At 38.1% G+C, this 16,699-nt stretch overlaps 1 protein-coding gene across 3 annotated transcripts; it reads right to left on the bottom strand.

Annotated features, from left to right (window-relative positions):
* Positions 1-9,668: 9,668 nt before the first annotated feature.
* Positions 9,669-15,770, bottom strand: LOC121997028 (histidine-containing phosphotransfer protein 1-like). 3 transcript variants are annotated; one of them, XM_042551237.1, is made up of 7 exons: positions 15,478-15,770; positions 15,310-15,388; positions 14,701-14,831; positions 14,541-14,609; positions 11,476-11,547; positions 11,220-11,292; positions 9,669-9,847 (listed from the first exon to the last, which is right to left on the bottom strand). In XM_042551237.1, the coding sequence occupies exons 2-7, from the start codon at positions 15,358-15,360 to the stop codon at positions 9,803-9,805; spliced, it is 441 nt and encodes a 146-aa protein (XP_042407171.1). In that variant the 5' UTR covers positions 15,361-15,388; positions 15,478-15,770; the 3' UTR covers positions 9,669-9,802. The 3 variants fall into 3 exon arrangements, with proteins under 3 accessions (XP_042407171.1, XP_042407170.1, XP_042407172.1); XM_042551236.1 differs by having other exon boundaries at positions 15,310-15,407; positions 15,478-15,769; XM_042551238.1 differs by lacking the exon at positions 15,310-15,388 and having other exon boundaries at positions 15,478-15,769.
* Positions 15,771-16,699: the final 929 nt, after the last annotated feature.

Genomic DNA, 16,699 nt, shown 5'->3' with positions numbered 1-16,699 from the left:
ATTGGTCGATTAGATCCAGTTGGGGATATTCTAAAATCTGGTCGGCCGTGCTTTTCCATGAATCGGCCAGGGCACCATGAAGTTGCACCTGACCGCAATTGAAAGAAGTGTTGGAGGAAGGGATGAGACCCATCACTTGGAGGGATGACAGTTGAAATGAAGAAGTGAAGGCATACCGTCCTTTGAGTCACTCCTTAGGACGAGAAGAAGAAGCAGGAGTCGAAGGCGGTCGCTAGCTCAAGGATAGATGAGCAAAAGGCGTAGAAGTCCTGGGCTGGCCTTCTGCTTGGGAGGCTGTCTTCTCCTGGACTGGGACAGGGACAGGAGATGAGGTCGCAACCTTCGGTGAAGCTGAAGTGTTTACTTGGGTAGGAGTTTTGGCCTTGGAAGACGCCCGAGGCATAAGAGGCCTGGGAAGTGAAGATTGGACTGATGGAGTGACATGCTGTCTCTTGCGCTGAAGGCGTAAGCACTGCTCATGAGCCGGAGAGGAAGACTGCTTGCCGACAGTTATCTTGATGGGAAGCAATTCCTTTTCGGGGGCCTCAGGGTCCCCCGACTGTTGAGAAGAGGCCTGATAACCATGATTTTCTTACATTATTTTAATTCATAATGCATGTTTTTAATGGTTTATTCATAGCTTAAACTCATGTTTACTCTACATTTCATAAATTGCATGTGATCTTGGACTTAATTACAAATTATCATATTATCATGGTATTTGATGTTAATATTTGATTATTATTTTGTAGGCATCAAAAGGGTCATGGACCCGATCAGATCAGACCACATTTGGGCTCAAATCTAGGTTTAAACAAGTCGATCAAGCTTTGGATCGATTTGGATCGTTCATTGAAGATCAGAGAGATCTGAGCCATCCGTCAAGAATCTGGTCCATCCGACCTAATGAGGAGTAGATCTCGTCCGTTGATGAAGATCCAAAGGTTTTGATCCAGATCTGAGTTCATCCAACTGTTGATCAAGCCCCGAGCAATCTGGACAGTCTGATCAGTTTTGTTGAGGATTTAAACCCGCGAGAAGCTACAATGCACTTGGGCTCGACGTTTTCGCGACATCAACACTGTTCTTCTTCCTTCTTCCGTGATGCCGAGGCTCCATTCTTCATCTCCAGATCTCATATTTCGATTCTGACTTCAACCACGAATTCGGGATTCCTTGGCAATCAGTGAGCGAAGAGCATATTGTGATCCTTGGGAGTTTCCTAGATTAGCGACATTTTCTTCCACGATCCGTTTTCCCCACAGATTGTAGGGCGTTCTCTAGATCTAAAGTTTCCAGGCGTTTACGAAACTTAATTGGAGTTTTCCTGAAGTTTCTACATTAGTTCCGCTTCAATATAAACTCGCAGCTTTGAGATCAAACTGATCATTCGGTTCGAGTTGCGATCGTAATTTCCATCCTCTGTTCTTCACGCAACAAGATCGCGAGCCATAAGGGCGTTCTCTGCGGCTCAGTGATGCTTGTATCCACTGGCTGAAGATTCCCGATGCAGTGATTGAGAGCCAGAAGGGCGTTCTCTGCGGCTCCTTTGTAGATCAACGAAGAGAAGGGATTATATCTAAGATTTGGAGTTTGTAGAATGTTTAGGTTTTATTTTCTTTTAATTTGTTCTTGAACCTTGCTCAGATCTATTGATCTGATTCCCTTCCTTGCAATTTCTTCTTTGATTGAGGTTTCTTATGCAATTCTGATTCTGAATTTTACTTGCAATCCTGTTTTCTCTAAGATTTCTACAATTTCAGTCACGTATAGCAACTAACTTAGTTTGCAATCTAGATTTTGATTTGAATTAGACGATCTGATTATAACAAGGCCGTTGAATTTCAATTCAAGGATTTAGAAGTACAATTAGTTCTATTTATTAGGATTGTTGCGATTGTAATGAAGTTTAATTGTTGAATACTTAATTTGAGATGCTGAGTGTTGTACCTCTGTTCATTGATATTGTGAATGAGCTTCTGAGTTCATTGTTGATTGTGATTGAGTTAAGGTTTGAACTTGAGTGTTATGTTGATGAAATATTAGGTTCAGCTCTTGCAAATGTGATGAGGTTTTGAATGTAATGGGTACTGTGGTTGTGAATTGTAGAGATAGTAGTTGATTCAATGTTGCATTAGATCTAGGATTTAATTGAGGTTCACATGTTTAGAAGGAAGTGGATCATGTTTAGAAGGGAGTTATATTTCTTTGATGTTATTCTTGACCTAATTGACATTAGATGTTGATTGGAATCAATTGTAGAATTAACACACACTCACTAGTTATCTTTGAAAAAATACGGTTTGACACTCATTACTACAACATTTGTCTTAATTTTAATGAGTTTCAATCTTTATTAATTTGGAGTGCCACGTGACATGTAAAAAAGCTAACACCAAATTTTGGCGCCGTTGCCGGGGAATAATAAACTAGTAGTGTGTTTATTTTGGATTGTGCATTGATTGATTTTATTTGTTAGCATATTGATTGATTTGATTGCTTATTCTTTTTGTATTTTCATGTTGGTTTGTTCTTGAATTGTTAAATGCTTAAATGTTCATATTTTCATGTGTTTGAAACTTTATACTTTTGAGTCTTCTAATCTTGATTTTTAGTGTTGTAGTGAAGAACAGGAGATTTCTTTAGCATGGATCCAAATTTTTAGAATTTTAGAGGTGGAATGGAGAATCAGTATTTTCAGTTTGAGTATCAATTTTACCCAAACATGGATCAAAAAAATAGGTATGAGTCATTTTCAAATGGTTTTAATGTTAATTGGGTGGATAATTCATGTTTCAGGTATAAAAGTGCACAAGGACCATTGAGTCATATCCAGCTTACCAGAATTCATATGGATTTCAAGAAGTTTCAACATCTTTTATGCCACAACCTTTTCAACAAAATGACCCTCAGATGGATGAGTCAACATGGATATTAAATAAGATTATGTAACAAATGATAGAACATCAAGAGCAGCAATTCTCAAGGATACAGAATATACAGAATCATTTGGACCAAATTGCATCATCCATTTATCAGGTTACAAACACAAAGTGCCAATGAAGAGATGGATTGTGGAGATCTTGTCAGACCTGACACTGCATCTACTTCTTCACTAGATTCTTTAAGTACTTTTTATTGTTGTGATGATGTAGTTGATCATGCTTTTGATTCTACTAATGATGTTGCTTTAGATGTTGCTTTATATGATGGAAATGATGCAGGGGATAGCTGGAGGGAGTGGTGATGCCACTTCAATTGGCGCACTCGGCATAGGCGAGCATAATCTTTCATGGATCGATTGCCGAGGGGACACAAGGAGTACACTTGACCCAAGAGTTTGCTCAGAAAGGTTGCTCGGAAAGGATATCATCACACCCCTATGACTCAAAGAAACTAAGCGCTTGCACTTCTTGGTTAGGTTACCATAATGAAAACCAGATACAACAGGCGTGGCTTAGGTTTCCTCGGTCGCCTCCTTAATAGGAGGCATACATCGTACAGGGCGGGCTTTTTCCAATTCTAGTTGCTTGTGGCTGATTAGTGGGGTCCTTGGATCCTGTGCCCATTAGGGGCTGAGGAGGAGGTATCTCAAAGTCGCTCTTTACAGCATTAGGGGCATCCTCAAAGTCTTCTGGGTTAGGAGCGCTTGCAAATCCGTTAGGTCCCACTTGATCTGCTTGCTCATCGACAGGTTCAACATGATGACTTTTGCAGATGAGAGAGAATATGAGTTAGTTTTCACAAACAAAATCTTGTGCTCATTGGGGCTTAGCGGAGTGCGGTACAACAAGCCCTCATTTCTGGCCAAGTAGGTTGTGTTAAAGCACATGCTAGTTAACATCTCCAGGGCTCTCTGATATTCTGGATCCTTCCTATACCGATTGAGTGGTGGTGGGTCTGGTAGGTCTACTTGCCAAACGATTAAGAAAGTAAAGGGGAATGGGGGCTTAAGATAAAAAAAGGAAATTTTTCTAGCCCTTATGGGATGAATGGAATCAATCCGTGACAGCCTGTTCGAGCCATGAATTGAAAGGAACCCAACTCCTCCCTCTTAGGATGATAAAAATAGTGGAAGAAAATAGGAGTCAAAGGTATCTAATATAACTTAAAGATCACGGCTACCCCACTCATGATTCTAAAAGCATTGGGAGTCAATTGATGGAGAGGAATATTAAAATATCCTGAGACTTCCCTAAAAAATTTAGGAATAGAGAAGTGAAGATCTCCATTCAGTTGGTCAAAGAAGAAGGTGAGATACCCCGAAGGGGGCATGTAAGGGACTTGATTTAATTTAGGAAAACAGATTTTAAAATCCGGAGAAATCTCGTACAACAACTGCATCTCTAAGCAATGCTCTTTGGTCAATGGAGAATTAATCTATTCATACCAAGGCGAGAGCAAGGGGCATCTGGCTATAATGATAGGATAAAAGAAAAAGGAAATGAAACAATTTGATGAACTTACAGGCAAGAAGAAATCCCCAAACTCATATGAGAAGGTGAATACAACGAGTTGCACGGATTAAGGAAGAAGAAGAGCACACACTAGAGGCAACACTCCCTCCCAACGCATCGATTTATAGCTTTGTTTGTCAAAACTCAACCGTCGAATTATACATCAACAAAAGGCGGGATGTTTCTTCTCACCGTTAGATTGAGGCACTCAAATTAAGGTTGTGGCCATCATTACCTTGATTAGAAGCGATTGTTGGGATTTTCGGACCGCAAAAACCACTTTTTGCGTTGCGAAAACCCCGAATTCCCATGCCACCGGATCCGTGCGAAGATAAAATTTTACATGTACAAGTTTCCTTTCCTAGATCTACATTAGATCTACATGGTTAAGAGATTACCCTTGTAGCGAAGCCCTTCGAGAATCCCGCTCGTCCAAAAGTTGCCGGATCTCGAGTGTGTTCAAATGGACACACCTCTATACGTATCCACACGAACAATAGAGATGGAGAAAACACTTAGAGTGTGCTAGCACTCTAATGGTGTTTGGCCAAGGAGGAGGAGAGGGAGAGAAAAAGAAGCAAGGAGGAATAATAATGATCGATAATGAAATAAGAGTAAAAAAATGGATTAAGTATTTTCATCTAATGAAAATACTTAATACTCATTAACACCATTAATGAGCCTCATTAATGAGCCTTAATGAGTATTTAATAAATATTCTTCTTCATTAAATGACCATTTTTGAAACTCATTCGAAATTTGAATCTAAAATTCAAATTGAATTCTATTTATCATTGAATTCAAAATTCAATGAATATCATCATTAAGCCTCACTTGAGTCTAACTCAAGTCTAGCCTCATTTAAGTCTAACTCAATCGAGTCTTACTCAATTAATCTAATTTGGATTACTCTTAATCCAATTTGATTCATCACATGAACCTAATCCTTTTGGTCCATCATATGAACCTAATCTCCATCTAATTGCCCTTTATGTGTGATCCTATAGGTTCTTGTAACCTTGACAATGCTCCTAAACCCATTTAGAAGTATAAGTAATAAGCGGTATCTAGCAACACATCATTAATACCCAAGTTACAAGAATGTTGAGATCCAACATTACCTTGTGACTACTAATTGTGGCTCTTCACAATATATGACAATGCCCTTCTATCCATGACATCTAGATTGATCAATTTGAGGTATAGACGGAGTCATCCTCTGATCAATCTAAATCTTGAACTCCAAGTAGACTCACTATAATCAAATGAGCTCAATATCTCATATTGACTCATTTGGGCATGACCATGCACTTAGTGGTCTCACTCTATTAAGAATAACGATATTACTCCCGTTATATGGGAGGGATAGATCCCATCTACATCACTCACATCTCTCCGCATAATTTGTTATATACCCAGTAATCGCCTTTATAGTCCACCCAATTACGGGTGACGTTTGACGAAGCCAAAGTATGTAACTCCTTATGTAGGGAACCATGGTAACTTCAGGTCCAAGGACTAATAGTCATACTAATAGCCACATAAGAAAGTATATGACACTCATATAACGATCCATGATACTTTCTCATGGCGGGTCATTCAGTATACACTCTCTAATGCATACCCATATGTCAACTTGATATCTCTATATCCATGACTTGTGAGATCAAGTCATCGAGTTGACCTACATGCTAGTCTCGTCGCATTAACATTGTCCCTGAATGTTAATATCTGACTAGGAATGATTAAGAATAGTGTTATCTATATCATCTCACTATCGATTCAACCAATCGATTAATATAGATATGAACCTTCTACTCAGGGACGCTATTATACTTAGTTATTTGGCATCAATATAAGTAAGTATAATAACCAAAACAAATACCTTTATATATATATAGGAATATGATACAATGAGTCCATACAACAATTATCATATGATTGGCTCTAGGGCTCTAACTAACAACGATCCTATTCAGAAAAATCCTTTCACTTGATATGAGCTCCATCCAGAGTGAAGGATAGTGTGACAACTGCTCTAACACAATCCTATGGCATCACACCTCGTTAAAATGGTCCACGCCTCAGTAAAGGCGCCTCACGCGGCATTTAATACATGTCCTCTCTCCATTTTTCGGAGCATAAAAGCATACTTTTCATTAATGGTGGGGATTTGTGTCAGTTCACGTGGCAACAACCGGTGTTCACCTTGCAATACTCTCTCCTACAATTAGTCAAATTTATGCTTCCTTTGACTGGACTTGATGGGAAAACTTGTGATGTGGGAAAAGGATAAAGCCTCCCTGTGTCCTGCCCAAGTCAAGGTATTTTGCCTATGTGGATGGAAAAGTCAAAATGGACCATCGGACTAAAAAAATATCTGACCGATCGGGATTAATATCGCTCAGATCGGGATGGCGGTCCATGTGGCAGACCGAGTATTCGACTGGCCAATCGAGCTGGCTACCTAGGATGGTTGTACAAGTACCCAGCCGACAGAGACAAGGATTGCTCGGACTGCGGTGGGTAAAATGTAAATGTCCAAGTACTCTACCGACTGGGAGTAAGAGGGCTCTGTCTGACATATAGTAACATTAATAAGTTAAAGATGAAGGAAAAAGGGCATTAATAATCGATGTTGAAGACAACCATCATACGTATTGATGATAAAACAATAAGGAACCGATAAAACGAGAAAAGAGGAAAAGACAAATATATTTAATAAGAGGAAGGGGGAAACAAAAGAGAATATTTTATCTGTATTATGGCTCCATTGGATGTAAAAGAAGTCAAGATAAAGATACCTTTATCGACAATTAATGCTGGCTCCATTAAATGTAAGGAAGCCAAGACAAAAATACCTTCGGTAATTAATACCTTTAAACAGGGGAAGATGAATCATCGAAAAAAAAATATAAAAATAGCATGATGAGAATGAAGAAAGGGTAGATTCATCTCTAAACTCTCTATTATTTCGATTCATCTTCCTGCTATTGCTTCTTATTTAAACGTTGGAGTGTAAACACCGAGTCACTCCCTGACGTCTTGGTTGCAGATATTCCTGGAAACTGTGAACCCTCTTATTGGCAATAGTGGTCAAAACTTGAACCAGCTCATAAACGAGTCATCCTAAAGCATCTCGGAGCATGCACATACTTGATACAGGAAGTAAATAAGAAGTTGCATGTGTATCAGGATTGGTCAAAATCTTGTCAAGGTGGAGGTAAAATTCAAAAGAGGTTGGTAGGATTAGCCTCGCTTGAGTTACCTTAGGTCAAGAAAGTTATCGTTCAGCTCAATTGTCCGATTCCGTTAGTCGATCCGTCCAAATCCAAGAGCTCAGCTCCTCTGACAATCTATTCCTCTCAATCAACTCAACTTTTCGACTCAGTCAGTCGGTCCACTCGACTCTGCCAGTTAGTCTGTCTGTTTGACTCCAGGGGCTCAGCTCCTCCGACAATCTATTCCTCTCAGTCAGCTCAACTTTCCAATTCCGTAAGTCGGCCCACCCGACTTCAGGGGCTCAGCTCCCCCGACAATCTACTCCTCTCAGTCAGCTCAACTTCCTGATTCCGCTAGTCGGTCCATCCAACTCTAAGGGCTCAACTCCCCTGACAACCTGCTCCTCTCAGTCGGCTCAACTTCCTCGACTTCACCATATTAGTCTACCCGGCTCTTCGACTCAAAGTTACTACTATCATCCATTTGGCATTCGACCTAACGCTTTGCTCAACTCCTTTCTTGCTCGCCTTCACTGGCTAACCACTCCTACTTATAGGACTCTCGACCCATTCTTTTTGAGTTCCCCGATCTAATTTTCCTTTTACGTAAGAGGTCGAGTCTTTCGGTCCAATTAATCTTATATCTTATGGGCTAACACTATAAGTGATATGTCACGTGGAATGTCAGAGTATGTGAAATAGTGTAATTATATAGATACAATGAAAATACGATGATGTGACTATTCCTTTATCGAGGTATGACAAGCATCTCATCATCAATTAACACACACAGTATTCAGCGATAGCAATATAAAAGGTCTGCTACGTACGTACGCTTACATCTACATTTACACGTGCTCATCTATTATTTATCTTCTCTACCTCCCCGTAGAAGATCTTACTAAATGTGCGAGTGACTAAGTCCAAACAACCCTCGATCTTTATAACCCTCTTCTCCTCCCTCTTCTCTCCTCCAGCTGCGTGGACGACTCCCTTGGCAACCGATTCTCCATTCATCGTTTGAAGACTTTGTCAACAAAGAAGGCCGTTCGCCGGTACTTCAACTATCCATGCAATTTTGATATTTGAATATTTTATTTAAAAGATAATTCAGGGCTGTAATGCCTTTTCATGGTCTGAAATTTAGATTATTTTTTAAATTTATCATTTTAAAATTAAGTACGTGCAATGTATATAGACAATTTTGAATAAAAATTAATATTTTTTAAATCTGCTCAAAAAAAGATTTGATTCGTTTGCACCTGCAGATCGAACCATGCCTAACCAAAATCGAACTGTTTTCAGGCACCCTTGCCCTTTTCTTTTTGGTAGTAACAGTTCGTTATAGTTTTATGTACAAAGTGACTCAGGTAGAGAAGATAAACAAAGCTCGAAACTTTTTTTTTTTTTTTTTTTTAGTGTAGTTGGGAGCATTCACATTTTCTTATTTATCAAAAAAAAAAACCCCCTAATTTTAAAATTATCATAAAAAAAAATATTTACTTTCTATCCCTTCCACTAACATTTTATACATAAATTTAATATAAAAAAATATCAAACTTACAATCATATCAACTCTAACGTGAATTTAATATTTTTAATATTAAATCCAACATGGATATATTTTTTCATATTAAACCTAACATGTATAATATAAAAAGATATTAGACCTAATATAGACCTGATATTAAACCATATCAAACTCAAAATAGACCTAATATGAGAAATATTAAACTCATCGTAAGTTTAATATAAAATCATATACTTTATATAGAAACATATCAAACTTTTTTTTAATCCTAAAGAAAGAAAATATATTAAAAAATAGATAGAGAGGAAATTTAAGAGGTTGACGAAAAAGATAGGAAAATAATACTACTATTTTTAGTGTTTTTTTTAATAATTTTAAAATTAGGATGCCCTTTTAGATTAAAAAAAATGTGACCATTCCTTTTATAAAAACCGAGTGTAGTTTTAACAACAGCAATACTGATAAAGCTTCAAATTCACTTGAATACATGTTTAAACACAATGTACGAAGATCAGAAACAGAGTCAACACATAAACAATAAGTTGATTATGGAAGCTAAACTAGAGTGATAAAACATATTCCCTTCATCCTCTCTAATTATGTTTGTTGCTCTCATAAGCTTGGATTCTCTGCTCAAGCTGCACAGAAATTGGCAAATTAGTTCTATCTTAATGACGGTATGAATCAGAGGTTAGCAACGCAATGTTAACTGGAAAATCTTAAGAATACTATCAACAACACACAACAAATATATTCAATATCTAGTTAAGGATGCACAGCTATTGTTGAACTAACAAATCTATTCCGTTTTAACTTTAATGCTTTGTTTCCTTCAGTGCGGATTGAGGGAAAGAGATCCCTACGCAAAACACATCTTTCTAACGAAGGAAGAGAAACGAGAAGAGAATGAAGAGGAGAGAAACGAATCCCACATAAAGTCTGTGGAAGGAAGCGGGAAAGAAAAAAAAACAGCCAAGGGGAAAAAAAACGAAGGGAAGTGCCAGAGAAGATCGACTGGACGCTCGGCAGAGGCAGGCGAAGGCCTTTGCGCATGCCAGTTCATTAGGCATCTTCGTCCTTGTCACCGCAGCCCTCGTTCTCCTCATGCTACTGTGCCTCCTGCACTCGAACTTCTATAGCCTCATGGTCCTCCTGAGGCAGACCCCGCAGGCCACCGCGAGGCAAAGGGAGGGTGGGTTGTGCATTTGGTTTGCCAAGTAGAATGCTTATAATCACATGTTTAGAATGACGGTTAATTAACAAATGTTAAAATCAAAAAGATGAGTTTTTCTACATAAATTTCTTATGCAATATGCAAACAAGAAATGTTTGAGCGAGGAAAGAAATCTCCTCGGGAAAAAAATCCTTCGAAGCGAAGGTGAAGAAAAGAAAGGAAAGAAGATGGAAGATAAAAGAATACACGGAAAGAATGAGAAAAAAAAAACGAGCCGCCACACAATGCCACCACTACGCGAGTGGCTCTGTGCAACGTCGCCCTCTGCCACAGCCGCTGTGCTGCCTGCACAGCCACCTTGCGAGGTCGCACGATGCTGCACAAGCCATGACCATGCAGTGCCGCTTGTGGCTCGCGAGGTGACAGCACTGGGATAGCGACGAGGAAGTGCAGATGCAACATAGGAATAGAATGACATTCCATCCGATTTAGGCGGATGAAAAATAAGTCAAAAAGTGCCTTGCAGATGGATTTGTAAATCCATCTGTCCTTTATTTGATAAGGAGTAAACAGTGGAAAACTTTCCATAGTTTTCAAATCCACCCTCCCAGTAAACAGGGCATAAGTAGGACTAAGTCCTGATTTCTAGAGAAAATAAGTTCTTTGAAAATAATGATCTTTTTCATGGTACTCGGCATGATATGTTATTCAACAGTAGTTATGTGGTTGTCCGATCATGTAGTTTATTCAACTAGATATTAAAGTGAATGAACCAGTGAATAATAGAGAACTATAAGCCCTTATGTTGTCCACGGTTGCAACAAGAAAAATGATACCTGCAACATGGTCCCAAGTTTGTCCTTCAAATGAAAATACTCACGCTCCATCGCGTTCAAGGAACTGAGACACCTGGTACAAGAAACTTAGTCACGATACATGTAGTCAAGTAAAGGACATTGAAATGCTAATCCTGTTGAAGCAGAGTAACAGAAAAACCACCAATTGTATTAAAAGAGCTCTAGTTAGCCTCTAAAATTACTCGTAAATTGTTATACATTTACACAATTTGATATGCTATGCAACAATACAAACCCTTCTTTATTATTCTCCTCGTAGAACTGACGGAAGTGGATGCAGGCCAATTTTATATTATTCGCACCAACACTGAAATAAATACAATAACCAAGGGGAAAAGTTAGACTCTAAACATGCATGTAGGGAATGAAATGGTTGCCAGAAGTTTGTTCTACGTGTTAGCAATGATCAGCACTAAAAAAAATGAGTTACTAGATCCAGGATTAAATATCTTTAGTAATTCCTAACAGGTAATCAGGAAGGCAGCGATGACCAAACCAGCAACCCAAATTTGTCCCAATTATTTGTGTCAGCTAGGATTTTGCCCTTCATTGTAAGTTATCTACAAAAGAACATGCGTAAATAACAGAACATAAGAGGGGCACATATGCATACACCTATCCACATGGTTCGAACAAAGAAGATTTGGTAACTGCAATTTAGACAGATCATCCTTATCATAGACGTAATGTATGAGAAAAATTACCAATTTACTGAAACTTTGCAACGAGAATGGAGCAGTGCACATTCATATCAACGTTATGCATAACATAATTGCAATTATAAAAGCACTTTGAAGCACTTTTCATTCACACATTATTCCCATGAGAACTTCAGCAATACTGAGATTTTCACAATACTGTGGAATTACACATCAAGAATATATATATATATATATATATATATATTTGAGACACTCACTCATCTTGAAGAAGAAAACTATCTTAAACTTTTTCCAAAAATTGAAATTTAAAATCATATTCTTGAATTTGAGCTTTTAGGTTACAAATATTAACATTTTATTTTTGAATGATCAAATACTTTGAATGGCCACACCATCACAAAGCCAGACTAGGTTTATTTTATTTTTCCATATTTGGATGCTAACATTGAATTCAATCCTTCATTATTTCCCAACTTCCAAGCATTCCAAATTCAACCATTGAAGTCCACATTTATGACAACAAAAGAACTGCTAAAATTTAGTGATGAGACAACGTAATACAGTGACTAGCCAACTAAAAATCTCTGTAACTCTTAGAATGCCAAATTCATTCCTCCCATTCTCCATCAATCACATGCTAAATAGTTGTATTAGATAAAAAGTTCAAAACTACAAAATGTGTTAGTGTTGGTGGACTTTGCCACAATCAGTGAAAAAAAAACTAGCACTAGACTCCACTCCTCTAAAACCTTTTAGTATTTCTTTTTGTGGGGTAAATACAAGACAAGCTAGTTTAAAAGAAATTATTTACTGATACAACAAGCAAACGTTAAATGATTCATGAAGCATGTTAAGCTTGCCCCACGGGGTTATCCAGAGTAGTTAGTGCGTAGAAGATTGCCCAATGAGATCGTGGGTTCGAATCGCGGGGTAGTCAGGGCGTAAATCCCTGGTCCTCGTGTCCCTCTTCCCACTGCGCACTAGCTTCTCCAATTACCGTGATTAACCTCCCTCGTGATGGCCTTGGGCAAGGTACGGCGAGGGCACTGGGGGCGAGCGTTATCGTCTTTTTGCCCAATGAAGCATGTTAAGCTTAATGCAAATAGTTGCTTAGTGGACAAGCTCCTGCCAAAATGAGCTGCATATTTCAATGTGATTTGTATTGCTCAATTTTGGCATTTTGTTGGTTTTTTCCTGCTAATCCATTTTTGTCATTTCATCAACCAGAAGAACGAAAAGTGTGGATTTATCACCAAGTAAAGCAACAGCTGATATAGTTGCAATGTCACACAATGTCCCATGGAGATGAGTCTACACATCTACTCACCAAAAAACCGCATCACCCTAGAACTCTGTGCAGGCACTAGATAGAGCATGGAGAGAAAGGTGATTTATATACTAGTTGGTGACCTGCATCAATGAACAGGCCGGCAAGGCACGAGACTTAGGGTAACAATGAGCACCAAGATACAGTTGTTGTCTCTCTCAGAGGAGAGACAATGTGTCGGCACCATACAGAGGGAGAGTGTAAGAGAGAAGTGGTCATGATGTCAGCATTGTTGTTCAAGAACTTCAAGAAAAACACCATGATTTCATTCTCAAAGGAGAGGGACCCAAAGAGGGTTGTAGCTTCAAATGGGTCGAACTCTTCTCCAACCCTCTCCACCCTCATTTATAGCCTAAAAGAGGCAATGGAGAAAGGTTGGAATTTGAAAGAATACACACTAATTATGAATTAATAGTCTGCTGTTTAAATAGGAAACCCTTCTGTCGCTGCCTCACCCTATAAGTTTTGGCTTTTCCTAAACTAAAAAATATTGAGTTTCTTACATTTACGTGAAAACTAAATACTCAAAAATCTTACCTGATAAAATAACAAGGATCATGTAGAGTGCTTGTGTTGTATCAGGTTGGTAGCGTGGACTTAATTTTAAAGTTACGAACTATGGCTTTGGTGTTGAGAGATTAGACAGTTAAGATGTATCAATGGTTTATAAAGTGAGAAATATCCACTAACTACTGCCCCATCTTCGTAGAATGTGGAATATTTTGTGCCCATTTAAAAAAAAAGGCAGTCCGGAAAGATCCATTGTACGCAACCTTTTTTAGGATTCGAACCTGTGACTTTTTGATCACAAAACAACAACTTTATCGCTATGCCCATTTCCATGATGTTAAATTAAATTGTTAGGAAATTAATTTTTCAAGTTGGTACCTCTGAGTTAATAGCATGTCATTTGAATACCACCACAACTTATGCTAAATTAATCCTTTTCTCCACTATTTATGTTGTGTATTTTCTCAGCACTTTCCTTTCTAAGTTCATATCCTTACTTGGGCGGATGCTGATAATTCCTTCCTATTCACAAAAGAAGAATCAAACTACCTCGTCACTAGCTGAAATATGATCATCTCTAAAGTCGTACATTGTGGTTACTCAGAGGGGAGGAAATAAAAGAAAACTGAAATAGAAGTGAAAATAAAAGAAAAGAAAAGAATTGCATTATCTTATTCTATTCTATCATTCTTAGTTTACATAGAAGGAACTGAACAATAAAGATCTCACTTATTTTAACAAGCAAGTGCAAGAACCAGAATAGGAAATAAAATAAGCAGGGAAAGAAATAAACATAAAAACCTCGAGCTACTTCCTTTAAGTTGGTGAACATAAGCGTCCACCTTTTGAAAGTCAACAACAGGTTGATTCCTGCAGAATAAAAGTTCACAGACAAACATGTGAACATAAAGGCATACTAAACACAACCTTGAGAGGACATCTCAGTGGTTACACGACATACAGTAATTTTGTCAACTCAGCCAAGATGATCTCGGAATCTTTGCAGAACAAGGTGATCACCTCCGAAACAAAATCAGGATTACTGGCATCCTGCAGCATCTGGAGTTGTTGAAATTGCTGGTCCAACAAACCCTGCAAGAAAATGATTTGACCAAATTAGAGGGTCCTCCTTATCATTCCATCGGAACTCAAAGTCCACAGAAAGTTCAGTGACGATACAAAAAGAGAAGAATACAATCCACCAAATTTGCGTCTTATGTTCAAAACCTAGAGTCCAAAAGACAAAGGAACGATGCGATTAAAAAGAGAAGTCAATTCCAAGTCAGTTCAGAGATGCAAAAATGACGGCGATTGCAATATTGGTCAAGAATAACATCACATCAAAAAATATCTAGGAGCAGTGTTCCTAGCGCAAATGACAGAGCAGAACGATCCATACTGAGCCCTTCCTTCTATACCATCCAACTCAAAAGGGGGGAAAATTACAGGAAACAGCGCGTTAAAAATACGCTTGGAGTGGCACGTAAAGGAGAAATTTTTATTTTTCTATTTTTACATTTGAACCTCGGAAAATAGGAAACGGGAAGAAAATAGGAGACACTCAACTTACCTCCGAGAACATCCAATTCATCAAACTATTGAATTCCTCCGTCGGCGTCATCTCAACGACAAGAGCGGGAACAAAACCCCTAGAAGCTAAATCGGTCGCTGTGACTCGCAGCCTCAAAACCTTTCCCAAAAAACGAATAAGATAGGGCGAGGTTGAGCTATCGCCTACCCGATCAACGTTGTTGGGAGCGAGCGCGACGAAGAAAATTAAGAAAGGGAGAAGTTCTGACTCCAGCGCCCCTCGTTAGACGATTCTGTTTCGATGGGAGACAGAGGCCCAAAAGGCTTGTCTTTCCGGTCGGGTGGTGGAGAGGAAGATCCTTGCTTATCTCTTCGCCATTGGAGGGACGGGAAGGAGGCGTGTAGGCATAAGGCTGCGAGGGCTGCAAGGAAGTCTAAGCTTGCGGCGAGCATCTTGGGGCAGATTGCTTTTTTGATTCCGTTTGGCGGATTGCGATAGAACGAGGATCACGGTGGGGGACTGCCCGGGCTAGTCCTCCGGGCTTCTATAGAGAGACACATGGAAAGTGAGATAATTAAATAAATAATTTTTAATGATTTTATATATATAATCGCAGCAACATATAATATATTTTTTTATTGTAATTATTATAATGGTAATCATTTTAATCGACACTATTTTAATCTTAATCGTTTTAATCAAAATTATTTATATTTATTTTGATTAAAACTATTCAAATAATATTAGAATAAAAATATTTTTAAGATGACAAAAAAGATAAATAGATGTTTAATATTATTTTTAGAATATAATTTTATTTTATTTTTTTATAATAACAATATGACAAAGATCTTCTGATTTTTTCTAAATAGGAGATGATCCATATTGTAATTGTAATTGGATCAGAGTCGATTGTAATTAGTTATGATCTTTTCTTGAATTCATCTTCATATTTAGGTTATAATTTGAGTCCGGACTGACGATCGGAAGTCACCTGTCTACTTGATCTAAATTATAATTTAGATGAAAAGATAAATTCAAAGAGGGATCATAATTAATTGTTATCCAATTACATTCATAATTTCACTATAATCATATTATAGATCATCCATCCAATCTCCCTTCTCGTAACAACTTGAGCAATTATTATGTTAGGGTTTAAGTTTACAATTAAAGTCAAACGTTTTTATAATTTTTTATTAGAAGTTTAGAGGCATTGTCGAGATAATAATATCAAGCTCGACGGTTTATTGGCTACTAAATTAGCCTAATGACTATAATTGAGGTATTTGGTGGAAAGCTGTACGGTTTGCTTTACATATCAACCTAGGGAAAAAACCTAGAGAAAAAAATGTCCACTGATGTAGCGGATATGGAGCCATATATCACGCGGTTAGTCAAATATCGTTGTCAAGAGTCTAATATAAGT

Source organism: Zingiber officinale, chromosome 6A (genome assembly GCF_018446385.1).
Source record: "Zingiber officinale cultivar Zhangliang chromosome 6A, Zo_v1.1, whole genome shotgun sequence".
In the NCBI taxonomy this organism is placed as follows: domain Eukaryota; kingdom Viridiplantae; phylum Streptophyta; class Magnoliopsida; order Zingiberales; family Zingiberaceae; genus Zingiber; species Zingiber officinale.
Note: the sequence above shows the minus strand (reverse complement) of the source record. Positions and strands in the feature narration are given on the sequence as shown.